The 26,381-nt window shown below is 46.4% G+C and overlaps 3 protein-coding genes across 7 annotated transcripts; 1 reads left to right on the top strand and 2 right to left on the bottom strand.

Moving 5' to 3' along the window:
* The first annotated feature begins 4,122 nt into the window (after positions 1-4,122).
* On the top strand, positions 4,123-11,708 carry LOC123189688 (putative adenylate cyclase regulatory protein). 5 transcript variants are annotated; one of them, XM_044602163.1, is made up of 17 exons: positions 4,133-4,339; positions 4,481-4,778; positions 4,903-5,275; positions 5,354-5,482; positions 6,149-6,356; positions 6,446-6,592; positions 6,811-6,885; positions 6,971-7,042; positions 7,171-7,242; positions 7,919-7,990; positions 8,299-8,370; positions 9,098-9,169; positions 9,536-9,607; positions 10,341-10,484; positions 10,889-10,960; positions 11,031-11,177; positions 11,259-11,708. In XM_044602163.1, exons 3-17 carry the CDS (start codon positions 5,072-5,074, stop codon positions 11,441-11,443), a joined length of 1,743 nt encoding a protein of 580 aa, XP_044458098.1. In that variant the 5' UTR covers positions 4,133-4,339; positions 4,481-4,778; positions 4,903-5,071; the 3' UTR covers positions 11,444-11,708. The 5 variants fall into 5 exon arrangements, with proteins under 5 accessions (XP_044458097.1, XP_044458098.1, XP_044458099.1 ...); XM_044602164.1 differs by having other exon boundaries at positions 4,135-4,339; positions 4,499-4,778; XM_044602166.1 differs by having other exon boundaries at positions 4,135-4,339; positions 4,499-4,778; positions 4,886-5,275.
* Positions 11,709-14,873: 3,165 nt separating this feature from the next.
* LOC123189687 (protein LAZ1 homolog 1) lies at positions 14,874-18,452 on the bottom strand. Its single transcript, XM_044602161.1, has 5 exons — positions 18,179-18,452; positions 17,057-17,343; positions 16,846-16,968; positions 16,077-16,367; positions 14,874-15,369 (listed from the first exon to the last, which is right to left on the bottom strand). Exons 2-5 carry the CDS (start codon positions 17,336-17,338, stop codon positions 15,166-15,168), a joined length of 900 nt encoding a protein of 299 aa, XP_044458096.1. The 5' UTR covers positions 17,339-17,343; positions 18,179-18,452; the 3' UTR covers positions 14,874-15,165.
* Positions 18,453-21,748: 3,296 nt separating this feature from the next.
* On the bottom strand, positions 21,749-25,741 carry LOC123189686 (calcium uptake protein, mitochondrial). Its single transcript, XM_044602160.1, has 8 exons — positions 25,210-25,741; positions 24,555-24,622; positions 24,239-24,462; positions 24,054-24,137; positions 23,304-23,517; positions 22,652-22,828; positions 22,450-22,569; positions 21,749-22,298 (listed from the first exon to the last, which is right to left on the bottom strand). Exons 1-8 carry the CDS (start codon positions 25,514-25,516, stop codon positions 22,092-22,094), a joined length of 1,401 nt encoding a protein of 466 aa, XP_044458095.1. The 5' UTR covers positions 25,517-25,741; the 3' UTR covers positions 21,749-22,091.
* Positions 25,742-26,381: the final 640 nt, after the last annotated feature.

Genomic DNA, 26,381 nt, shown 5'->3' with positions numbered 1-26,381 from the left:
AGTGGCGGCCCAACGCGCCGACCCAAACACAAATCACGTCCGCTTTGCGTCCGCGCCGACGCATTTGCGACCCAAATTTGCGCCCCAAATGCGTCGGCGCGGACACGGAACGGACGCCACGCGCGCCTTCTCGGTGTCCGCCGCATCCCCACCTGGCGGCCGTCCAACTACCTGCTACTCACGCGATCAACTTAATTTATGACCACGGGCCCACACGTCAGCGATGACTGTCGTCCTTTTTTAAGCCGACTGTGCGACGGGGCCGTCCTCATCCAAACTCGCCGTCCACATCTAGCCAGCTCTGCTCCCCCATCGTCGGCAAACCCTAGCCATCACCACCACAGCGAGATGGGGCTCTTCTCCGGTGCCGGCAGCACCAAGGCCAAGGGCAAGGCCCCCGCCATCCCTTTCCCATCGGAGCTCCTCCCGCCTCCGCCAGCACCGGCTCGCCGGCAGAGGCAGCACGTGAACGTGCCAGTGCACCAGGCGGAGTGGCACTGGCAGCATCGCGTGCCTCTGCCGTACCCCGACGTCACCCTGCCGCACGACTGGCATCTGGATCCAGAGAGGATCCCAGTGCCGGCGGCGCCGCGGTCTGCTAGGGCGCACGCGGAGGAGGTGTGGCGCCAGCAGGCGCTGCTGACGCCGGAGCAGCGCCGCGACAACACCTATGCCATCGACTCGTCAAACTGGAAGCGGTGGTTCGCCTTTGAGTACGAGGAGGCGAGGCACTGCGGCGTGCGCGAGGTCGACCGCAGCCTGCCGCCGCCCCCGCTTGTCGTCCACGAGGAGGATCAGGCGGCGAAGGACGCCTACAGGGCGGCCCTTGCGGCGGTCTACTGCAAGAGCGAGGAGGACGAGCGGCGCAGGATGGAGGCGGCGGAGGAAGAGGAGGCCCGGTACAAGGCGGCCATGGCGCAGGCCATTGCCCTCTCCGCGGTCGGCGACTGCGTGGTGCCGCCGGTGGCCCCGCCGTCCCCTCCTCGACGCCGCGTCAAGGCCGACCCGGAGCCGCAGCCGGAGCCCGAGCCGGAGCCGTCCCTGATCGAGCGCTACTCCTGGACGAGAGTACTGCGCGAGTGGGTGTCCGCGCCATCGATTTGGATGGGGGTGACGCCGGCGCAGGAGGTGGCCTACCTCGAGATGTGGCGCTAGTGACGGCTGACCGAGGAGCGCCGTCGCGGCGAGTACGAGGAGATGCTCTAGCGCGACCCCGAGGAAGAGCAGCGTGAGGCTGAGGAGGAGGCGCGCCAGGCCGCGGCTGCACAGGTGGCCGCACAGCCCCCCGCGCCGGCACTGCCCGCGCCGAAACAGCCCCTCGCGCTGGCACTGCCCGCGCCAGAACAGCTGCCCGCGGTCTACATCACCGCCGCCTGAAACATGGCATTCCCCTGGGCCGGCCCTACGTCGACGCTCATCGATCTCACCGCCCCCGAGGGGGAGGAGGAGGACGACGCCTAGTGCTGCGCGCCGCCTCGTAGTTTAGGTTGTTTTTATTTTTCTTAAATGCTAATGTGGACGTGTGGACTTTCACCGGCCTTCGTGGCCAGCTGTAATGTTTAATTAATGTTTTTTAAATATGCATGCGTTTTTTTTCTAGCGTCGTCAAAATGGGTCGGGCCAGCGTTGGGCGCACGCGTCGACCCAAACGCGGAAGTGGACAAAAAATGGACAAAATCGCTGTCCGTTTGGGTCGGTCGTTGGAATTGCTCTTAGACCATCGTTTTCGATACAAATGCCTAAGGCCAACTCCACCGCACGACCCCAAACGGACGTCCGGTTTGGCCGAATTTTGTCCCTTTGAGGCGGCGATGGGTTCGCCCATGTCCACGTTTGTTCGTTGGGTCCTGGGTGCACCAATGCGCGGCCTTACCCCAAATCATGTCCGGGGTGGACGTGATTAAAAAAACAAAAAACTTAAATAAAATGCCTAAAAAGTAAATAAACGCACTTAAAAAACATAAAACATATATAGAGGTCACGGCCACAAAATGGCCCAGTTCCATAATCCACTTAAACGGCCCAGTTCAATAATTAAACATAAAAGGAAAATAAAAAACGCCGCCCGCGCGCTCCTGCCGCACCCATCGATGCCGTGGTCGTCACCGTCTTCACTGGCCGCCGGTGTCGTCGTCGTTGCTAACGAGGTCGACGTAGTCCGACGGCGTCCACAGGTGGGCCGGCGGTCCGCGATGCACAGGGGCGGCGGGCTGGAAGGTGGCCGGTGCCTGCACCACCTCCTCCCGAGGCGAGGCGTCCCGCTCCGGCGACCGCGGTGACGTAGGGCACCAGTTCACGCCTCCCACGGCAGCCGCCATCTGCTCAGCGATGCACGACCAGCTCCACCCCTGACCCACCAGGCCAGGGTGGAACGCGGCCACCGGCGGCTCCTCCACCACCTCCTCCTTCAGCACCATCTCCACCTCGGGGATGGCGACATCGCCGGCCGCAGAGAGGGCCATCGTCTTCTCAAGGCCCGGCCACTGGCGCTCATCGTGCGTGTTCATGGAGTCCGCCATGACACGCGCCATGAGCCAGGCCTCCTCCTCCGCTGTCATGCGAGGAGGTGGTGGAGGAGATGGAGATGGCGACGGCGTGGCCGTGAGGCCGTGCACCCGCCTACGCCCGCGCTCCCGGGGAGCCGCTCGGGGCTCATGTGGCCGCCGCGGCCCCGTCGACGTGCCGGCGAAGAAGGACGCCCGCCGCATGTCGTGCTCATCGCGGAACCAAGTGTCCCACAATGGCGAGTCGGGGGCGTACCTCTCGTCGTAGTAGAGGTCGTCCGGGAGGAGGTGACGGCAGCGCTGGATCTCCTGGCGGCGCGCACGATCGCTCAACGGGATCGGCGGGATCGACATGCGGTCGGCCGACAGGTGCCAGTTATTGGGGAGGTGGACGTCGCTCTAGGGCAGCGGCGTCCTCGTCTTCCAATAACGGCGGCAGACGGCCGCCTCGATGTAGTGCCGGTCGCGCTCGCCGGCGGCCGTGGACGCGATGGAGAACGCGGGCGGCGCGGGGGGCCGATGCGGTGGCGATGGCGAGGCGGGCTCCTCCTTCTTTACGGAGTCGCGGCGGCGTCCCGACGAGGAGCCAGCCTCGCGGTCTTGCTTGCCTTTGCGGCCGTAGTTCCATAGCCCCATGGCTGCGGGCGGCCGGCCGGCGAGTTCTTGGCTAGGGTTTGGGACTGGGCCTGTCGGGTTTCGAGGAGGCCGCGGGGTGGCGTGGGGCAGTGTGGTCCACGGTTCCCATTTAAAAAGGACCGCGACCCCTCATCTGGGCGGATGACAAACGGGGCCGCCCGCGCGTGCGCATTGATGAGGCGGGGGGAGGTAGGTGGCCGCCGTTCACGCGGCCTCGACGCAGACGAGGCGCGCGTCCATTTGGTGTCCGCCGCGACCCAAATCTAGCGCACGTTTGCGCTTGAAATGGATCGGCACGGACATAAAATGAACCAGATGGGTCTGGGCCATCGCGTGCTGGACCGTCTCGTTTATCCGTTTTATCCCAAACGGATGGGGGAGACAGAATGGGCCGCCCGGTGGAGTTGGCCTAAAACCGGTTGTTCAGGCGAAAGTCACCTTCATGCTCAGGTAGTTACCCTATTGGGATATGGTCTGTCGAGATGGTCTATTGCCCGATGTCAAACGTGTTTTCTCACCGCAACAAAAAGCAACATCAAACGTGTTCGTTTTGTTCCGTCGCACCGAAAAACTGACACATGCGGCTGCTGACTCGCACGCGATAGCAGTACCTCTGTACGAGGAGTGTACCAGCGAGAGGCGATAAATAGCAAAACTGCGCTCGTAAAGCCGCGGGGCCCACGTGCACCCCCGCACAACGAACAGCCCTCTTCGGGGTCACAAAACCGGGGTGCCGTGCGCCCGCCCGCCACGGTGGTGCCCCACCTCCTTTGCCTTATCCCTTCCGCTTCCCGGTGGCCCCCACCCCCTCGCTTACCACCCACCATCATCCGTTTCCGCCGTGTCACCGCCAGTGGGCCCAGATGGTCCGCTGCCCCCGCGTGTCAGTGTCCAAACGTTCCGTAGCCCGGCGTACCGTCCCAGCGCCCCGCGACACGTGGAGCTCGCGCGCTGCTCCCCGGCGCTCGCTATAAGCCATTTTTCCTCCATCCCCCACCTTTCCTCCTCCCTCCCCACTCGTGGCCGGACCTGACCTGACCTCGTGTCGTCACTGTCGCTCGCGAGACTTCGCCGGATTTGGAATCAGATACGACACGCCGCCGGCGACGATTTCAGCCGCCGGCTCCGTCGAGCTCCGCTAATCCGTGGCTCAGCCCAGCATCGGGTGGCTCCTGTGGCCTGATTCCACGCCCGATCAGGTAATTTCACCTCCTATGCAATAATAACTAACTTTAGGCGCTTGGCGATTCTCTCGGCTGCTGCTGATTTCGTCCAGCCTCCGACGTGCTCCCCTCCGTCTCTGCTCTGATCCTCTCTTCTCCGGTTATTCCAATCCGGAGATTTGGGCATTTTTGCAGTTCGTTCCGCCTGCCGTCCGCGACCTGCAGAGCTTGGTGCGAACGGAACGTTCGATACTGTCGGATGTTTGCAGGGTTCACCGTAATCATCCGCAGGGGTTGGTTGCTCTGTTCGCAGGGCTCAATTGCGTGTAGGATTGGTTGGCGTTGTGTGGTGATTGGACGCCAGGCTCAGTTGCGTGAGAGATGAACACTTCACTCGAAACCGACCACTTGCATTAGAATCGATTGCGTGAGGGTTTGGTTTTGTGTGACTGCGTCTGCATACAATCTTCTGATAGTAATTTCCTTACTGCAGTGCAAGTCAAGCTTATATTGATTATATTGACAATCTTCTGATAGTAACTTCCTTGCTGCAGTGCAAGTCAAGCTTATTGATTATATTAGTTTTATTGATGATGCAGGATGGCGTTGAAGAAGGCCAAGTCCTAGTCACGCCTGAAATGGATGCTAGGGAATCGAGCCGTGGCCGGGAAGTACACGCACCTCTGATTCTATCCATGGTCTGTGACACTGTACGTCCATCCATAGACTTGAGGCAGTGATCAGGTTTGTTCAGTGCAAGAACTCGCCATGGGCAGTGCCTGCTCAAGGAACAGAGGCCAAGTGGTCCATGAGGATCAACTGTACAGTGTCAAGTTCTCCAAGAGCGGCAGCTTCAAGTGGCTGCTCCACACGCTGTCACGCAGCAGCTCTGATGTGCTCCGGAAGTCGCAGGGACCGGGCCCAGGTTGCCGCCCGTCGCTGGTGGAACTTTGCGTGGCCAGAGTCCGTGAGGTAGTCATGTGACCTCATATCTTCAGAGTTTGGCCAAGCGATGCCTCTTCTTGGCTGAGTTGATGTTGGTGATTGCAGGACATAAGTAGGTATTCAGATTTCTCCATGCTGCCTAGGGATCTTAGCCAGCAGATATTCAACGAACTGGTGCGCTGTAGCTACATCAATGAGGAGTTGCTGGGAGCTTTTCGCGACTGTGCTTTGCAGGTGAAATTTTGGTGCCTGTTTGGTAAACTGTTTTGAATGAAATAGACAGTGATGTTTTGTCTTAAATACAATTTTTAAGGCGAAACAATGGGAAAATTCCCCACTGCATTTTTTTATTAATATGGGTTATGTACAAAAGAATGATGAATAAAATAATACAAGTCTAGCTTATCCCTGTTAACTATGAACAATTACTTGATGTAAAATTAAAGTTCCCGTACCATCAATCAGGCCTTTATATGTAAATGTATTTTATTTTTCTCGACAAACTCTTATGTGTATTATCAGGGAGCGAAGAAAGGCATCTTATCAGACATTCATTGTTGGTTTTTCAAGGTTCACTCAGTAATTTACTCCTAGAATGCAATTCTTTGTCAAGCTTGTTCCTAGAAAGTAAAAATTACTTTGGTAAATTTATCCGGTAAGAATGAAAAAGCCCTATTCCTTAGGGAAGCCCATTTAATAGACCATTTGAGATCACTTAGGTAGCTAGCTACCTTATTCCTAGTCAGATGGCACTTCTTGCTTAAGGTAAATTGCAAGCCATGCCACCAGTTTGCTTGGTGAGCTAGACCAGAAAAGAAAAACTTGAAGGCTTCTATCACGCTCTGGGACGAGTTAGCCTTACATGACAACCAATTGATCTTCCACGCTATTCGGTATCAGGATATTTGTCTGGATGAGTACCCTGGAGTGAAGGATGCTTGGATGGAAGTAATCGCTTCTCAAGGGCAGTCCTTGCTATCTGTTGATATCTCTTGCTCTGATGTGACTGATAGTGGATTGAATCTTCTCAAAGATTGCTCAAATATGCAAAGTCTGGCATGCAATTACTGTGATCGAATTTCTGAGCATGGACTTAAAACAGTGTCAGGTATGTGATGCCAATAGTCCAGTAGCTGTGCGAGTCTGGGGGGTGAATGTTCATTTTTATGATGTATGATGTGTGTCTTCATTCTGCAGGCCTCTCAAACTTGACATCGCTCAGCCTTAAGAAATGTGCTGCTGTTACAGCTGAAGGAGCAAAAGCCTTTGCAAAGTTAGTTAACTTGGTAAATTTGGACCTTGAGCGATGCCCAAAAATTCATGGTGGCCTTGTTCATTTAAAAGGTGGCCTTTTGTTCCCTGAACCAATTGTTTGTAAAGCATGCCCAATCACCTAATTTATTCCAACTTATACATTTCCATTTCCTGACATGTGATACATACATTTGTTTGTAGTCACTATAAGAACTGGCATGCGGCCTATTTATTCGCATTCCGCTCAATAGCAAGTAGCTCCGAAAAACTACTTGCCTCTGTTGCAATAACATAACATTCTTTTACAGGCTTGAGAAAACTGGAAACACTGAACATGAGATATTGTAACGGCATCACAGATTCAGATATGAAGTATTTATCAGGTTATAATTCTTCTATGGCTAGTCTAAACCAATCTATGTTCTCATACACGTTGATCTACAATGCAATGCCCTTCTCCTTGTGTAGATTTTACGAGCTTGAGAGAGTTGCAACTGTCTTGCTGCAAAATAAGCGATTGTGGTGTTTCTTATCTGAGAGGTACCCCCCAAACACATGCTCTTGAATTGTTTTTTTGTTGTTGTTGACTAACTCTTCGTTTTTATTTACTTAGTAACCCGAGGGTTTATAAATTTAGCCGTGTTTAAGTTGTTGGTTTGATCTCTTAGGTCTGTCCAAACTATCCCACCTAAATCTGGAGGGCTGTGCAGTGACTGCTGCTTGTTTGGAAGCTATATCAGGTTTTACATCCTTTCCTTATAGAGCACCCTGCTGTTGATGCTACTTCCGTAGAAGTTTCTTTGGCTTAGTCTTGCCCGTTGAAAGGTGCTGACAATTGTGTATAGTTTGATCTATTATGTATGTTGCAGCAGGAGGACGATTGGGCCTTAGAACTCTGTAGAAGTATGTGTGTCATGAACTTATTCACAAGTTACCACAGCAGTCTTATATTTTTATTCTATCTCTAGAATTCATGCCCCAGAGAGATGCCCTTTTGGTAGAAAGATAACATGATATCTTTATAAGTTTGCTTCAGAAGTTTAATGAGAATGAGTCAAAGTAACATATTAGTTAGCCAGATAGTTCTTCTGTGCATTTATGGGGACACCATGCTGTTCTATGTAAAAATGATGAGAGATGTTTTTACCTCTTCTGTTTCTGAGAGTCAGTGTATGGAGTTTAACTCCATTATTTTGAAGGGAAGCTTGTGTTGTTGACCGGAGGAGTTAAATGTTCCTTTTACAAGGACATTGTTATTTACGAGGCCTGAACTTACTATTTCACTGTTGCATGGTTACTCTGTTGTAATACTCATTTATGTTGTAGCATTCAGTTAGCATTTCATGCATAATTATGCAAATAGTTGCAAGCTCACTATCTGGGTGCCAAACTTCATTAATAGTCATGCTATTTCAGGATTGGCTTCATTGGTTTTGTTAAATCTCAATAGGTGTGGCATATGTGATGAAGGCTGTGAGAAATTGGAAGGTAAATACGGCACCAATTGATGACCATATTGTGAACATGACTCTTTGTTACTTTCTGAGATCATTTGTGTGTGATGGCATGCAAAATGGGATACATGTTTCCTTCTTTGAGATGTAGGTGTCTAGCTCAGTAGTTGCATTGATGGATCCGCAATGCATCTCTGTTTCCTTCACCCACAATTTTTTCAAGCATGCATATTTGTACCCTTTTGTGACCTGTATCTGTCCAAGTGTGTTCCTTTGTCCTGCACAGCTACACCCTTTTATAGCTCACTGTCTGGTAGCTCATGGTCTGGTGCTGCCTTGCAGGTCTTGTCAAATTGAAGGTTCTTAATTTAGGGTTCAACCACATTACAGATGCCTGCTTGATTCATCTACGAGGTGAGTATTAATCACTGTTTATCTTTGTATTAATTTGTTGTATAGCAACATTCGAACATGCTAATATCGAAATCCTTGAGACACCCATCTATGCAAGCAACAAGTGTTTCACATATTAAAATGTTTACTTGATTGATTTGGTCATCCTATATTAAAATGTTTTGAGACACTCCTCTCTTATTTTATCAGTTTTGTACTAAAATTAACAAAGTCATTGTTGTGCATGATTTCATAAAACCAGATTTTTTTTTTGTTTCTCAAACACGCACGTGAATGCACTTCATTTTGTAGTAGGAGAAAGTACCGAGAAGGCGCAGATCTTACAAACCAACTAGAAAACCCAAACGAAAATGAAATAAACAAGAAACTAAGAACAGCCCCGAAGGAATTTATGCAAATGAAGCAACAGCATAAAACATGATTATTATCCTTCAAGAAAGATGGCTGGTATTTTATCTTTTTGCCTTTGCACAAAGATGCTTGTAAGATGAAAGCAGAGGCATGTCAAAGAACATGCAGAGGATCTTGCACTTCTGGCATGTATGTTATTCATTTTCTAGATCAAAATGGAGTGTCAATTGGAAGCACTTGTCTCTTGTATTAAATCTTGTATAAAAATATATTTAAAAAATATAACCATGGAGACGCCCATTTGAATCGTGGATCCGGTATACTAAACAACACAACGCGGGGACAGTTTGTATATGATGTTCTTTGCTCCTTCCAGAATTGATCAATTTGGAGTGTTTGAACTTGGACTCATGCAAGATTGGTGACGAGGGACTATTGCACCTGAAAGGTGAGTTCCTTCAGCATGTCTTAATTTTTCTTTTCTTTTTTTGCAACTGTAGTAGCATGTCTCAATTCATCTCCTATTACATCTTGTTTTATAAAATGTCGAATAGTGCAATCATCGAGTTAACCAACTCGTGCAGTTTACTGTTGTGGAATGGCATATGATTTTTATTTACCAGACTTCTCTACAGTTAGCAGTATAGCATTTATGGGGCATTCTTGTTTGCCTGCAGAAATTTGTATTGAGCGTTTATGGTTAGACGATTTTAGCGCTTTCTGTCTAGAAAAATCAAATTTTGGCTCTCCTTTTTTTTTGAATAATAGCTCTCCTGTTGTAAAGCACTAATTGATACATTTTGCTGTTCTGTAGGCCTTTTGCAGTTAAGAAGTTTGGAACTTTCGGACACTGCAGTTGGAAGCAATGGACTTCGTCATCTCTCTGGTTTGTTTACGCTTTGCCAAATTCTGTTTCATGAACTGTTGATTCTCTGTTTCCCCGCTCTTTAATTTGCCTTCGTTTTAGTAGTCCAGTTGAAAAGTTAGCTTGTTACATTATTCTTGCTGCTAATTTGAGAGAAAATTGAACTTGCTTCTGCTGTAACCAATGTAAGCTGGGTGATCACCATAACACTGGAATATATGTAGTTATGTCTTGTTGGCTTCGTCTAATGATTGGTTACTAAATGTAGATTACTTCTAGTAATGTGTTTATAGAAATATTGTTTCATCTTGGTGGCCAATGCATTATCTTAGATTATATTGTCATTTTCTGGGCTGCCTACCTGTATTGTGGTCAGGTGGCTTGTGTCAAAGGCATAAACCACTGGTTCACACAATTCAAGAAATACCACTTAAAGTTGCATGATAGAGGGGCCAATGCTGATGATGTACAGTGGTATGTTTGGCAATTTTCCATATCTGAAACTGATCAGTTATGTCAGGAAATGACTCCACGTTTAATGGTACATTGCATGCACACATTTCATTGACAGTGTCCCCTGACTTTTATCTTGCTACATAAACAATGCCTAGCTTAATGTGCTCTCAACAATTGATAGTTGAGCCATAATATTCATCTTAATCACAATGCGGAAGTGTTATTATGAGGTTTATGTGTCTGAACTCTTACGGTCGATATTATTTTTCACTGTAGTTATGCAACGGTTCTTTTGCAGGTCTTCGGAATTTGCATAGCATGAATCTCTCTTTTACAGTGATTACGGACATTGGTCTGAAGAAAATTGCTGGCATGAATTCACTGAGGTCACTTAATCTTGATAATCGCCAAATCACAGACAATGGCTTGGCAGCTCTTACAAGTATGTCTCTCAGATTCCCAGGTCTTGTGATGATGGATAGTAACTCAGCCAAATTTCGTCATTTGTTGCGTTAGTTATTGGGTTTCTAGTTTTTAAACTAAGTGTCTACATCTTTAAGCAGTTTCATTGGTAATATAAGGGTTACAGTTGTGTTAATAACTGGATCATGAAGAGTATCTCTTCAGGGCACTTCCATAACCTTGCCCCTAAGATTCCGTATTTCCACTGTTTACCTTTCTAGTGATGCTAAATTTCTGTCGTTTACAGAACTTGGGAACTGTAATATGGGCAAGAATAGCCCTTCATGACAGTGGTTCGCCCGGTGTCGCAATAATTTGTGGTCTTTCGGATGTATTTGGTCATAACATCACGTTGGCTAAAGTCTACTTATCTGGTCAATGCAGCTCTGACCGGATTAACGCACCTTGATCTTTTTGGAGCTCGTATAACTGATGCTGGGACAAACTGCCTCAGATGTAAGGGTGCATGATTAGATCAAAGATCGATTCAATCATATGACACCTAACATGGTTGTCACTATTTCAGGTTTCAAGGGTCTGCGGTCTCTGGAGCTCTGCGGTGGGCTAATCACCGACGCTGGAGTGAAGAACATCAAGGACCTCAAAGACCTGACGTTGCTTAACCTATCCCAAAACGGCAACCTCACAGACAAGACCTTGGAGATAATCTCGGGTACGTGCATCCTTCGCATTCTTTCTTTCGTTTCCCCGAAACTTCCGGTATGATCCTCACAGTTGTATACCCTTGTCGCAGGCCTGACCGCTTTGGTCTCGCTGAACCTGTCGAGCTCCCGGGTATCCAACGCCGGCCTCCACCATCTGAGGCCGCTGCAGAACCTGCGCTCGCTGTCGCTCGACTCGTGCAAGGTGACGGCCTGCGAGATCAAGAAGCTTCAGCTGGCCGCCCTCCCCAACCTGGTAAGCGTGCGGCCGGAGTAGTCCGGTAATCGGCACCTCCGTCCATCTGTAGATAGCCACTACGAGTAGAGCGGGCAGAACGTGCCTGCGCGTCTGTACATACATAGTCTTGTGAGTCACGCGAGGGATTGATCTGATGATAGACTGAACTGCTGTTTATGTCGTCTACGGTGTGCCCATTAAAGCTGATGCGAAGAAACAACTGTAAATGCGTCGTGCTTCCTCCGCATCTGGGATGGTATGTAAAATGTAATGGCTCCTGTACATAACAGTTGGTGTTTGCGAAGTTTTGCCGCATGGTGCTACGATCCTGGTTACAATTCTCAGTGCGGATCGCTTTCCCTTGGCATGTGACGCGGCCGGGCACCGCTGTGGTATCAAACAACTCACAAACAGCAGCAGCCAAATATATTTCATGTTACCAAACAAACCACAAGCAGCAGCAACTAAATCATAAAGATGAAATCACAAGGATCCTATATAGATTAAGGACATGCCCTTCAATCCATACACAAGAGCTAAGAACAGGCCTTTCAGTTCAACTAAACTAGATGCTCCCTCACAAAAAAAAAACTAAACTAGATGCTCATGATGTTCTCTTCGCATGGAACAAAACAGCTGGGGAGAACTTATACTAGAAGCACCTAGGAGTTAGATGTGAACACAATTAAAAATGAAGGACCTTTATATTAGACGCACCTACTAGTTAGATTTGAACACAACTAACAATGAAGTATATATAAGCAAACTTGTGGAGCCTCGTGCTGTAATTAAATCCTGGATAGATTGCATGAGAACTTGCATAACTTTTGACTCAAGACCTTAAATCACTCACTGTTTGTTGTGCACAAAAGATGACTTCAAATGTCATCTTATAGAGCACCTAAAACACTAGACCATTATAGAATTAATTCAATTTAGGTGGACGGTTGCAGCTTGAGATCTGATGTGTCATTTCTCCCGAAATAGGCATCGGGACCTTTCCAACATAGATAATGGTTTTGCATGTGCCTTTCTTTGTCTTCTCCAATGGTTTAACTGCTCGACCTCACACGTTGATGCATTGGTCATGAACTAGTACAGATCATCCTATCTTTCCTCAAACAAAACCATCCTTGGTTTTGAGGTATTTTGTATTGACTTCTTCACATGAGGGAATTGCTCAACCTTGATTGTGTGATCCACCGTAGGCTCGACTACATGGTTTACTCCTTGATGTGTAGAGGAATACTTGTTAGACCTTCCATGGTGAGTACCATTGTGATGGAACTACTACAACCTTCCCAAAAGAAGATGACAAGATTGCATTGACACCACATCACATACCACCTTGTCCACATAACTTTCCACTGAAAATGCCACCCTCACACCATTCAACCATTTCACATAATATGACCGGGGTTACCTCCATGTTGATATCCAAGAGCAAGCACAAGATAACTACTAATGATGTTGATGTAGCTGCCACCATCAGTGAGATTAACGCCATCTCCTTCATCTGAACTTGGAGGTGCCCCGGTCTCAAAAGTACAATACTTTGCATCTTTTTTCTCAGATTCAGATTTATTACTTGAGTCATCGGTCATGTGTCTATCCTTTGTGAACAACACCTTCTTTATTAGGACAACCCTTCATGAAATGACCTCTACCCTTGCATGTGAAGTAGCTTCTTTTGCGGTTGTCTTGTTGTGTGAGGACAAATATACAACAATACTTCCATCAGCTTCCTGATGAGTTGAACTTATCCAAGTGCTTGATGTGTAGGTGTGGCTGCGGGCTTGGCGACGCTTCAGCTATTGATCAGAACAAACGACTTGATGCACAAGTTCTTGCAAGTCTTAATATGGCACCATCTCTATTCTTTCTTGCATATCTTCATTGGCCATGAAAGAATCTTAAGACTGTGGCCTCTTGTCGCTCATTCACCCATGTACTAATCATTAGAATCTTCGTTTCTTTATAGTACTCATCAACACAACAATTCCTTTTGTCGGTCGTTGCATTCGATCGTATAAGGTTCTTGTGAAGTGTTCGGGATCAAAGCGTCTCCGAATCAGATTCTTCATTAGCACCCATGCCTCCGGACGACCTCCGGCATGACATAGTAATCAGATTGTACCTTCTTCTCCTCTGTATAGCAGTGGTTATCAAAGATCTGACCCACACGGATCTCCCACTCCAAATAGTCATCGGGCTTAGATTCTCATTGAACGATGGTATGATAAGTTTGAATTTACCAATCTCATCATCTTCATAGTCATGATGAAAATGTCCATGACCTCTTCCGCCCATGGAGAAGCCTTCTTGGGTTTCACCTCGATGATTATGATGAGCACGTCGTGGTCGCAACTTGTAGTATTCTCGATCATCATCGTAGTGATCACTCCAACGCTCTCCGTGGTGGTCCCATTGTATGGGGAATTATCGTTGTCAACACCGTGCATCAAGTCCATCTCGTGGGGGAGATTGTGGTTCCCAAACAACATCTTGTTGTTGGTGGTGAGCATGTTGGGATAGTGTAGTATGGTAGCTATGGGCATCATCGGGGTATACGTGCGCGTGCTCTCCATTTCCCTCCTCCGGGCGGCGTTGGCGCTGTAGTTTGTGGAGTTGTCGATGTCGATCCCATGTAGAAGCCTACTTCGACAAAGTTCCTCTGTGAGGAAGTTGATTCTCCGGCTGAGGTTGGTCTCCACGGTCGTGACGCGCTTCTTCACCTTGTTCAACATACTCTCGTGTATTTTCCAATGCCAACACATCGGTGGGTTCCAAACTCGGATCATACATGGGAAGTGGTGGTTCCTCCTCCATGAGGCGCCCACCTCCATGTACTCTATCAACACCATTGGACCTCCTCGAACTCATGGAAGCTTCTCAAGAACAAAACCAGCAAGAAAACAAAAATAGTACCATGATCAACCTATTGCTCTGATGACAAGATGTTTTGGGGTGCCGCTGAGACGATCTTTCACGGTACCAAACAACTCACGAGTAAGTACAACTAACTCTCTCAAGTGGCAAGACACAGGAGAAAACACTCCTAAACATATTGCACTGGATAACTAGCTTGGTCTATAAGAACACAACCCAATCCTATATGGATTTAGGACAAGCCCTTCAATTCACACACACACAAGAGATAATGCTGAAGGAAACTAACGCTCAACTTCTCATCCCCTCACATGGAGCAGCTGGAAGTACTTATACTAGAATCACCTACTAGTTATATGTGAAGACAACTCAAAATGAAGGATTAATTCGTAAGTTGTAGCAGGGGCCAGTCAGTCGCCCACTTTGCCACTGTGCGGTGTGGTGCGCCGTGCTCCCCTTTCTTCACTTGCGCAGTCTCAGAAAAATGCAAGAACAATGGCCATCCAAAACTTACGTGCACTCATAGCACTGTGATAAGTTTAGACAAGTTTTGGAACAATCATACAGCTACACATGATGATTGGGGCAACAGGAAACCGCCGTTTATTCTGGACACAATTCGGAGTGGGAAACCCCCCAAATTCTCCTTATTCAGGCATTTACAGTCTCACAGCACGATAACAACAGTAGCATTCCTATATGTTGTTCCTGATCATCTGGTTTTCTAATGTTCAAGGTATAACGACAACCCACTCTACACGTGTCCACAAGGAAATACACATGTCCTATAACATCTTTGAATCAATACTCCCAGCACATACACACAAAACCATACATGAACTAGCCGCGGGTGTTGCTCCGCAGGGAAGGGATCATTCATTTTTCTTCTCGAATTTCGCCTTGTCAGCGCCGCTGTACGGAGCGACGTGGTATGCATATTGCTGGAGGACTGAGAAGACGACCATTTCCAGGATAATCAAGATATTCTGGATTGCCTCCTGGATGTGCTCCACGTCCAGCCAGAAATGGTGAGACTGAATCACCCCTACAGCAGCCAAAATATCCAGTGCACAGCCCTGCAGACAAGTAACGGCATTCAAGAATCAGGAGTTTGATCATATTTGATTTGATAAAAAGAAACTGTGTTACAAAATGGAACGGGTGTCGTATTTAGCTAATTAGTTTCATACAGCGAAGGATTGCAAATTAGGATGTTGCCTCAAGCACCCATAGTAGACAATAGGGTGATTCACTCACAACAAGAGTCCACTGGCAATGTCTACTGCAACAAAGTTGTGCGTCGAAAGGTGAAATAATTTAACTGATTTATGCTCATAAACTTGTTTCACACTTATCTTAGCTTATTCTTTTCACGACAAGGTAGCCATGTGTAGTTGTTTCTTTGCGACCTTTATTGTTATTATTACTGAATTTGGATATTTACATGGCAATGCATGGAAAATTAAATTGCAGACAAAGCTCCTAGATTGATAACCATCAGCTATAAAAACAAAATAAGGTATTATGCTGGAAAAATCCAAAGAATGAGTGAAAAAAGAAGCTTCATGCAAAATCATCGCAGATAACATGGCAAGAATAAAAGGTCTTAACTATCAACATTACTAAACCAATATCACTACCTCAACCAAATGTTGCGATGCAACCATGAACACAAACTGGTGTAAAATTACATCAATAGCATTCAGACACACGGAAAAACTAACCCCAAAGATATTTATAAGAATATTCAAACTCTTTCCAGCCAGGAGAGGGAGTGACATACCTGCCAGAAAGAGAAGAAGACAATCCCTTTGATGCACAAAAACTTAGCAAGAGGCTTGTGAGGTGCCAACTCCTTAGCAAACAAGTGATAGAATATGACCAAGGCATATAATGCCATGGAGACTGAAAAGTTCAGTATAATTGTGAACGTCCAGCTGACCCAGCTGGGGTACAGCCCAAGAAGCTGAAGTGTAATAATCAGAATGGAGCACACAGGCCTGACAACAACAAATTGCCAGGTCCAGTACTTCAGAAGCTTTAATGTCTTGTGCTCCAACCGAACATTGCGGGGCTGCCAAAGCACAGAGCCAGAAGCATACTGGTTACTTTCAGTACAAGTAAAACTAATGAAAAGGGTGAAAAGCCTTAACTAACAGTACTGCTAATAGCTTCCATACTACATATGCAGGACAACGTCATTTAAACTCATATAGGCAGACAATAGTGAACAACACATGAAGAATCGTAGGTTAAAATCATATCTCAAGCATGACTACTCATATGTACATGCTTCAATTAAACCAGATATTGCTATTTGAATAAGTACTTTACTAATGGAATATATAAACCTTTTTGTTAAGACCATGAATCATTTTAGTATTACCGAACAATGCAGCATCCTTCAAATATGGTAAAGGTTCGGTATGGGTATGGACCTAGCGGCCCTTACTGATTTGTCACTAGTAGGCTCCATTACCAAAATTCTAGAGCAGATTATAGCAACATTCATCAAACTTTCTGTAAGAGTATACGAGGGTGTAAGAATGTACCAGGAAAAGAGAGACAGGGAAAGAATGATGAAGCACCCTCCCTTTGATTTCATCAGGTACAATGTTTTTGCTAATAGATATATTTAAGTAGCTGTACATCAATGCCAGAAATTTAGCAATAACCTGCACAATTGAAAGGAAAAAATATAAGGAAAAGTGAGTAAAATCAAAAACTTCAGGTAAAAAATGTCATTGACCCAAGAGGGCTCACCAGTGCCTCATAGCATTCTTTAACAGACTCCAAGCATGTAAAAAACGCTTTGCTTCCCTTAATATCCAGAAGACCAACAAAGGAAGTTATGGCATACAGTGGAGGCATTAGCACAATAATGAGTATGGCCTTCTGCTCTTTGGCATTTTTCCAGTAGAAAAGATGTTGTGATACCAACTGTACTGTGAAATGCATAGATAACATAACACAACAAGCTGCTCCAAGGAGGGTAAGCGTTGGAGCATCCATTTTAGTAAGATCCATCCCTGGGAACATCGACATGGTGCCTGAAGATACAGATATTCATGTTTATTCATCAGGGATATGAACTTGAGCTAATGATTGTTCAAAAAAAAAAGGTAGCATGAAAAGAACAAAACACAAAGAGCGTGAAGATTTGTATGATCATTTTCAAGATAGTAAAGAGCCAATTGAATCTCCAAATCCTCATTTGGAGAGTCACTACAAAAGATCCCCTCTCCATTTTTTGCTTGCACTCCAACCGACTCCTCGAATCTCAATACCCAAATCCACTCATCGATATTTTTTTAGTTTCCTATATAACTACTTGAGATGAAAATTGCATTTGTGTTACCCTCACTAAGACTCAACAAACTGATGTAGTACTGATTATCGATGTGCCTGTCAACTCAGGAAAACAAACAGTACTTGTGAGGATATGTACCCAGCCATACAAATATAGCTAGCAAAAATCTGTATCAAGAGAGAAGAGATAGGCAGCAGATAGGAGCAGCGCTCAGCAGCACGAGCACGGCCCTCGTCGTCCGGGGCCGGCAAGGATGCAGGCGTCCTCGGCCGCCTTGAGGGTGCGGGCCGGCACCTCCCCGACGGCGACATGCCCCCGCCCCCTCTCCTCCCCGCACGGCCTCCCCTACGGTCCTCGGCCCCTCCCCTCCCTCGCCCACCCCACGGTACAGCAGCAACCAAGCACCGGCAACGACGTCGCTGGAGGAACCGTGCCCCGCCCACCTAAGCTTGTCCCTCCGGCCCGCCGCACACAAAACCCAGATCGGCGTCAGCCCCCGTCGGCACGCGCCGCCCAGCGGCTCCCTCTCGGCCGGTGCGGTACAGAAAACAGAGGAGGGAGGGAGCGGGGCGTGCCTGCAGGCTGCAGCTTCCGTCGGCACGCGGGAGGGAAGGGGGGTTGCTCGCTGCGGAGCCGCCGAGAGATCTGCAAATTTGGGCGCTGTCTGTCTGTCTGTCTGACGAGTAGCTTGGGGTCTTAACTCTTGATGTTGCGTTTCTTGTTTTTTCTTTTCTTGAGCGAGAGAAAGCTGGCATTATTATATTTACTGCAACAAACATCAAGTCTTTTTACACAGAAGATACACATCTGGAGGCTCCGTCTGCATTTCTTTCTTTCTTTCTTTTCTTTCTCTGTCAGCCGACTTCCACTCCACCTCCACCTCTCTCTCCCCAGCTGGCTGGCGTGACAAGCCTGAATGCCTGATGCACCGCGCGCGGCCAGATGGCTCCACACGCGCAACTCTGTACACGTACGTAGGGTACATGCCTTTTTTCTTTCGCAAAAACGTAGAGAGGGTACACGTCTTTCATTGCTTGGCAGATTGGGGCTGAGTACCAACTTGCAGACATGTCATATAGACTGATTAAGCTCTAATGCGGTATCGACGGCCACCCACGCTCGATTAAAATTCAACGTATAGCATGCACGAGAGAAACTTGTGCGCAGGGGCAGGGCACGCACTTGCATGTCTCGATCTGTACCTGTACGTGTGATTATTACAAAATTTGTTATACTACCTATATATTCTTGAATGTTTATCGTCTAGAAACTCACATTTCCCACCTTACTATCTATTTTCGTGCGAAAAGCATCGTATCTATTATAACAGTTCGGCGGAAGGACAAACCATCTCATCTCTACTCCTATAAAAGACTCAGTTAGTGATGATAGTATGTCTGTCATCCGTCATTTCTGACCACCAGATCTGCATCTAACGACCGTGATGTAACTTGTGCCTTTTCGCAACAATATCCCACTTCTCTGCTCCAATTTATAGAATACCCCTTAGTATCTTAAAACAAACCACAATCAAAACAGCCCAAGAAATATATTTTGACTGAAACATAATATATTTTTAGTGATATATGTATATCAAAACTAGATTGTTTTCTTCCAAATTTGTGAATATGCATTATTCTATTTTGGATCCGTTGCAACGCATGGGCACATTGCTAGTCAAATATAATAAAATTCTGAGAGCAACGAACAACGCTAGAACAAGCAGTCGACGCGTCGTTGTCGCCGCTCCCCTACCGGAGTCTGTTTGACCTTGTCGATGACAACTGTGGAGTCTTCGCGCGTGTGCCCTCAATTAATGACTAGTGCTCTGGAGCCACAATCGTTGTCGTTAAATCCTTGCACAGATCTGAAGCACCTGACCCAAAATCTCGTCACATGACGAGAAACCACCTCATCGCACCAGATAGACAAACTCAAGGAGGGTCGGAGGCCGGAAGAAAAACTCAAAGAAGAAGCAACATCATCCGTCTGAGCGCCGCACCTATAAGGACTAAAAAAAACTAAACTAAACTACTAACCGGAGTGGAGACACTGGGTTCCCCTCCCTGCCACCGGCTGCCGGAGCGGCAGACAGAGGGGAGGCGAATCCACTGGCTTACCGATGAAGCCTGGTGGGGAGAGTTTGCTCTAATAGCATAGGGTTAGGGGAAGAAATTACTTACTAATATGTCACTAACAACATGTAATCCGTCTTACATCAGGCTAATATGACATTTCCACACAAAAAAACACGATTCTAACTACAAGAAATGAACATTTTATTGTTTTAAAAAAGTCATTATTGTTTTTCTTCTTTCACATTTACCATCATTTCTCAAACAAGTCCCATGATGGAATTATCCCTTCATAATTTTTTACACACACCCGTGCCATCATGGAATTATCCCTTCATTTTTTTATTCTCCATACTTTTATGAACAATTTTTCTACAGAGCTGTTATTTTGTCTACAACAAACGTAATACCATTTGTGAGTCCAAAATTATACTCCCTCCATTCCTAAATATAGGGTGTATAGTTTTTGGCACGGAAATTAAAGAACGCACATGGAGAAAAAATTTCACAAGTTTTGGGCGAGATTTCACCTGACTAATTGACATGAGAAAATAGAGGATCTTGCTTGATATAAGGAAATATAATCAAATCCCTAAAAAAATTATCCAAATGAGTGGTGCAACGCAATACACCTTATATTTTGGTTTTTTCTCAAAAAACTATACACCTTATATTAAGGAACGGAGGGAGTATTATATTTTTCCTCCAACGTAAACTATTCTGTGATAAAAAAATGTATCTTCCATAAAAAAGTACTTCTATCTTCTTAACAACACATGACTGTAATTTCTGTCAATTTTTATTTACCCCTTTCTATAACTATGCTTTATTTCGTTCCTCGAGCATTTTGCAATCTTTTCTCACCACATTAGAAATATTGTACGCAAAATAACATCCAAGTTCTACATGAAAGACAATTACTCCTTGTGCAACTCATAATTCTCCATGTCCGTGGTTACTAAGTGAGAGGACTCATTTTCTTAGTTTTCATCACTGCCCTAAGGAAGTCAATGTGACGGCAGATTTGTTGGCTAGTAAGTGAAAGGACCCGCAAACTCTTGTGTGGCAGTTCGAGCCTCCTGACTTTTTGCTCGATATTTGTAGCCCTTTTTCACATGAAATATAAACCGTCATGATAACATTTCCCTAAAAAACAATTATTATCCATATATCACAATGTACTTTTATTCTACAAAAGTTTTGAAACATTTTCCCTAAAATAATAGTATTCCCCAACAAGCCTGCTAATTATTCTGAGTACCCAGCTTAACTAAAAATATTTCTTCAACATAACTCAACATATAAAATCTTTTCAGACATTTCTCTTCAATTTCATCGGTAATTACAGTGATTCCTTATGAGTACCACTTTGTTTATGTCCAATATTATTCCACATCAAATGAATGCCTAATCCCTAAAATAATATCAAAAATTCTTACCACGGGATGTTTGTATATTGTTAGTGAAACTCTCCTACATTTTGGAAACATACATTTCTACCAGAGATCTGTTAAACATAAGTGATTACCTCTACGGTGTAAGAGCATCTACAATCGGATTGGGCAAACCCACCCTTCCAAACGCCCGCCCGCGTCGGACAACACTAAACGGCTCCTCATTTGTCCTCTTGGACAACCACACCCCTCATATTCAAATTCCATGTGCGTCCATCATGTATCACAAATTCATCACCAATGCAATGAAGCAAAATAAAAAACAATTCAATAGATGCCAAAAGAAAATACGATAATTCATAGATAGACAAACAAAATAATGAACCATAGATCTCGAAGCCACCAACACAATGAGGAGCGCCCCATCTCCATCAGACGATGCAAAGACCGAACAACACGGAGCGTGTTGGAGGAGGTGGATACCGCCATAAGGCGGGTACTCCAGCATCCTTTAAAGGAGATAAAGGAGAAATGCCACCTCAGTATTTTGCCTATCTATTACAGTAAGAGCCAAGCATTGAGCCCTTGGACTCTAGCCATCGATAGCGCCTACCAATCTCAGTAACCAGTTATCTTTATCTTTTAGAAACAAATATCGACAGAGCTGCAGCTGTCATATTATGAAATGCATCTATAAATCAATAAAAATGGAACGGCGAAAATGGACAAGGTTTGAAACTTACACCTATATCCTATACTGATACAATACATCACCCTCACCCATGTACTGAGAGACTACTACAAAGACACTATTTACAACCGGATCAACCGCTATACCTACACGATATTTACAGCAAAATCTCTTCCCACTCCTGAGCAGTAACAAGTAACAGAACGGGATACTATAACAAGACTGGATGAACTAATCTTATGTGACCTAGACTTGGCAGACATACCATTCAGATGGTACCTAACCCAAGGCTAAAGAAGAAAAGATCTTGCGACGATCAAAAACTCTACTAGCGCAGCATCTGCAGGAGCGAAGAACGGTTTTTAGGGTTCAGCCAGCCCATGGGACCTCCTCGCGCCGCTGGCTGATGAATATCGGCTTCTCGTCTTTGTAGTGCTCTCAGGAACTCCTCTGAGCTCAGGTGCCCATCATTGTTCATGTCAAACACATGGAAAATGATGTCCACCACTCTGTCGGTTAATTCAACACCACAGACCTATAACGAAACCAGAAAAGGCATGAAATCAGTAAAAGAAAATTATAGAAGTTATAGTACTAGGTACATGATTGAACAGCCCAAAGGACAGCTAGAAGTTTAGTAGTAGTTATCTAAACGCTTAAGTAACAAGCTTGGTACAAGATCTTACATGATGTGCTGCACGCTTCAGATCCTGCTTTGTCAACAGCCCATTTACTTGACCATAAGCAAATATAGCCATCGTCAATGATTCCAATCTTCGACGTAAATCACCAAATGCCTTGAACTCCTAAAGTCCCAGAAAATAAATCTATAAGAACCACATGAGAAAATAATTACGCAGAAAAGACCGACATGACCACAAGTCAAACCTCAAAGGTAATGCGCAAGTCCTTGAGGTAAGGGTCATTGCCCAACATATCAGCTCTATCAAGTAGCTTGCTAATGTGATTCATGTCAGCAGAAGCCACCATGGACAGTGCAAAATCCTTTGCAGGGATAGTGTTTGTCGACTTGACATCATAATGACTGAATTCCAGACGAATAATCTGCAGAGAAATGAATCAAGGGGACTGAGAAAAAATAGAGGGAGTTTGGGAGATATACAAATAGAAAACAGCTGGATGATTGCAATTGTAAATTTAGATAAAAAACACAAACTTTCAATACAAAATACTGTGTTTACAATATTTTATAGGTATACAAAAAATGGCATCAAGAAAATATGACATTCAGATTTAAACATCAGATGAAACATTCACTTTCCAATATGAAATAAAGAATGTTGCATCCTTCCAGTATGCAAACGTAAAACATTATGTACCGGCAGCCAGTTTGCAAATACGGTTATAGACTGACTAGAAGATAAATGGTTCAGGGGAGATGATGAGAGAATGTGAGATTGCGTTTTGCGCGTTCAGTACATGACATGCTTTCTGACAAGTCACTGAATATTGCATGCATTAATGAGAGGCAGTGCCCAGTGAAGTCCACAAAAGGAATATGGAAGAAGAAGCAAATTACCTCTTCATGCAATTCCTTCAAAAAACTTGTGAATTTATCAAAGTGTAGAGGTTCATTCCCATCATTACCAAAGAAATACTCAACAACCCCACCATTTTCCACAGACTGGCCAACTTTAAATCCTGTACGTAAGCCATGCCTATGGGCAGCTCCTTGTCTGTTATAGGACCGCATCAATGCCATTACTTTCTTGAACTCTTCTTTGTCTATCTCCCTGGAAATGATGAGAATCAACAGATAAGAACAACAAAACAACCGAGAAGAAGATTGCCAAAATTTTTCATTACCCTTCTTTTACCATCAACTAACAAGCCAGATGATTGAACATGCTCATAAAGAGCAGGTCTTTCTTTCTGGGCGACAAGAGAAATTAACTGCACGCGAATGATCACAGGTAAACAACAATATAGCACAAACAAGATATATTGTTCAAATGTATCTTGTTTATGCATAAATCAATCAAAGAGAACAAAAGGGGATAACATACCTTTAGCAGCTTCAGTAAACAAAACACGTCTACACGATAAACAAAGAAAATTGGATTGAAGCCACTAAACTTGATACATAACACGGCCTATTAATTAATTTCTTCTCCTACCAAAAAGTCAGTGTTTTACTATTATTTGTTTTACATGCAAACAGAACTGTAACAGGTTTGCTAATCAACAAACAGCTACATGGATAATACATATAATTCTACAGCAGAACCGTGTTCATAAGACAAAGTAGTGTGGTAGAAATAGAACTCACCCACTGAGATCGACGTCAAACATTTTGAAGGCCGCACTGAAGCTTGACTCAGGAATGCTGAGTAATGTAACAAAAAAGATGTACCTGCCATAGCCACCAAAAGCATAAATCACCACCAACAAAGCTGACTACAGTCCTATAACATGGTGTTTGTGTCAAACGGGGAGAAATCGCGATTCACTTACTCGGCAAACGAGATGAGACCATCGGTGTTTGTGTCAAACAGGACAAAGAATTTGGATGGAGCACAGTGCAGCTCTCCGGGGCTGGGTTCCCCCCTTAGCCTCCCTTCCCGCACGACGTTCGACTCTGATGGAGGGAAAACAGGGACCACCGCTCTCATCAAGTCGGCAGGCAACATGAACATTTCCCCATCCGGTTTTCGCACAGACGCGAAATACTCAAAAATCTAGGCAGAATAGCACCAAAAGTTAGAAAACGTAGGACAAACCAGGATCAAATTACACGCAACCAGCTACAATGCAGACAATGATGCTTCACCTTTTCAGGAGGGCTGCGAAGCCGTATCCTTTTCTCGTAGTTGAAGAACACCCTTCGGCGGTAGGAGTCTGCAGTGAGAGCAGAGAAAAGGGGTTTTGATCAGATCATCATCATAGGTTAAAATTTTCAAAACTTATTGTATAATAATTGCACGTAGTTATCAGACAGTTCATGCTTATTTGCTGTTTGATCTGAAAGCATGACAGAAAGCATCGCAAGACTTTACTACATTAGTACTACTATGTTTGGATTTACTACACTACACAACGCCGTGTCAACAGGTTTGGATATTTGTGGCCAGTGGGCTTATCGCTTATCTGGAGCTAGATCAGTACAGCAAGGCAAGCACCGTACCTATCGTAAACGTACTAGTAACGTTCTTTGCTAGAAGAAGAAAAGTGGAGGAGGCGTGCGATCAAACGATCGGGAAAGGTAGCAGCAGCCGCTAAAAAAAAAGGCAGTGTTGGTGGGGGGAAATCATGCGAAAGCGCGCGGCTTTTCCAGACCCCAGCGGGCAAGGAAAGCAAGCGTCACGGGGCAACGGCGGCGGCGGCGAAACCAGACGCGTGAATCGACCAAACGCCGTTGGAACCAAGGACGGACGGAGCGTCCTGCACCGTACGTCGGAGTAAATTGGGGGAACAGGACGGCTCACCTGCGAGCAGGAACCTCGGCCGCTTCTCGTGCCGCTCCTCGACGGCGCCGGCGCCCGCTGCGGCAGCCGAGATCTGCCCGGCCGCGGCGGCGCGGGCCAGCTCGCCGGAGTCCGCGAGCGCCGGCGGCATGAGCCAGAGCCCCAGCCCGGACCCGGCGACGGCCGCGGCGGCGGCGGCGATCACCCCCTCGCGGACGGTCGCCTTGGCCTCCGTCGTCGCTGCCGCGCTGGAGAAAGCTGCGCGGCCGGCGGGCGCCGCCGTCCTGAGCCGCCCGACGGCGGACCGGAGGAGCCTCAGGTGCGCCATGGGCGTCGGATTGGCGGGTCCCGGTTTCGTCGGGCGGCGCGGATGAGGAGGAGGCGGTTATGATTATCGGTGGCTGCGGTGTGGAGGAGGAGGAGGCGGAGAGTGTGGGTGGACTCTGTCCGGCTTGTGGGGGAGGGAGGAGGCGGCGATGCGTCGATGCGCGGAGCACTGGGAGGTGGAAGGGGAGAAAATGGGACGGGTTGCGGGCGCGTCGGCGTCGGCAGGGGGGCCGCCCCTTTTAACGGGAGGTGGCTGGCCCTGCGGTGGCTTGACTCTCACATTTCCCTTGTGATCCATTTGTTACGTGCACCAAACGGGCTGCGCCTGTTGTACTGCATCGTACGCAGTCGTGATCGTACGTACTGTGGTGTACTGGCTGCTGGCGTTTATGCTTGCACGCTTCAGTTCACGGTGCTGCTGTGGGCGGCTGGTGCGCTACTGCGTGCGGGCGGTTGGTAGCACACGGATTCGGGCCATACGTAAAGCTGGTTCTCGTGTACGTAAAGCTCGTACGGGTTCTCTTCAAACAGATAAATACGTACACAGGTCGATGCAGAAGAAAAACAGATAAATACAGGTGCGCGCTGTGCTGAATGAATGAACTGAAGATTGAGAGAAAGGCATTGCTTTTGCGATGTTTATTCATCCTTTATTCGGTGGGGAAAACTAAAGTGGGGGTGCCTTTAGCCCTTTTCCAACAGTTTAAAATGCTTCCAACCTTCCGGTGACAGATGGGCGCTAGTGGAGTGGCAATACTAATAAATTATTCTGAGAGAGGAAAAGGTAGTTACGAGTAGCAGGTGGCTGCGAATCAACCTGTGGTTGAGTTGGTTAGGTGGACAGTGGTATCTCCAACTCACCAGGG

The sequence above is a fragment of the Triticum aestivum genome, chromosome 2A (assembly GCF_018294505.1).
Source record: "Triticum aestivum cultivar Chinese Spring chromosome 2A, IWGSC CS RefSeq v2.1, whole genome shotgun sequence".
NCBI lineage: Eukaryota > Viridiplantae > Streptophyta > Magnoliopsida > Poales > Poaceae > Triticum > Triticum aestivum.
Note: the sequence above shows the minus strand (reverse complement) of the source record. Positions and strands in the feature narration are given on the sequence as shown.

Bases quoted from the DNA above. Each gene is read 5' to 3' on its own strand.
- LOC123189688 (XM_044602162.1), top strand. From the start codon at position 5,072: ATGGGCAGTGCCTGCTCAAGGAACAGAGGCCAAGTGGTCCATGAGGAT. The intron at 6,593-6,810 runs GTGGCCTTTTGT...ATTCTTTTACAG, and splicing joins TGGCCTTGTTCATTTAAAAG to GCTTGAGAAAACTGGAAACA. The intron at 9,608-10,340 runs GTTTGTTTACGC...GTTCTTTTGCAG, and splicing joins TGGACTTCGTCATCTCTCTG to GTCTTCGGAATTTGCATAGC.
- LOC123189687 (XM_044602161.1), bottom strand. From the start codon at position 17,338: ATGTCGATGTTCCCAGGGATGGATCTTACTAAAATGGATGCTCCAACG. The intron at 16,368-16,845 runs GTACATTCTTAC...GTGCTTTGGCAG, and splicing joins TCCCTGTCTCTCTTTTCCTG to CCCCGCAATGTTCGGTTGGA. The intron at 15,370-16,076 runs GTATGTCACTCC...ACTTGTCTGCAG, and splicing joins TCTTCTTCTCTTTCTGGCAG to GGCTGTGCACTGGATATTTT.
- LOC123189686 (XM_044602160.1), bottom strand. From the start codon at position 25,516: ATGGCGCACCTGAGGCTCCTCCGGTCCGCCGTCGGGCGGCTCAGGACG. The intron at 24,463-24,554 runs GTGAAGCATCAT...TATTCTGCCTAG, and splicing joins TTCGCAGCCCTCCTGAAAAG to ATTTTTGAGTATTTCGCGTC. The intron at 22,570-22,651 runs GTTTGACTTGTG...CTGGGACTTTAG, and splicing joins ACTTGCGCATTACCTTTGAG to GAGTTCAAGGCATTTGGTGA.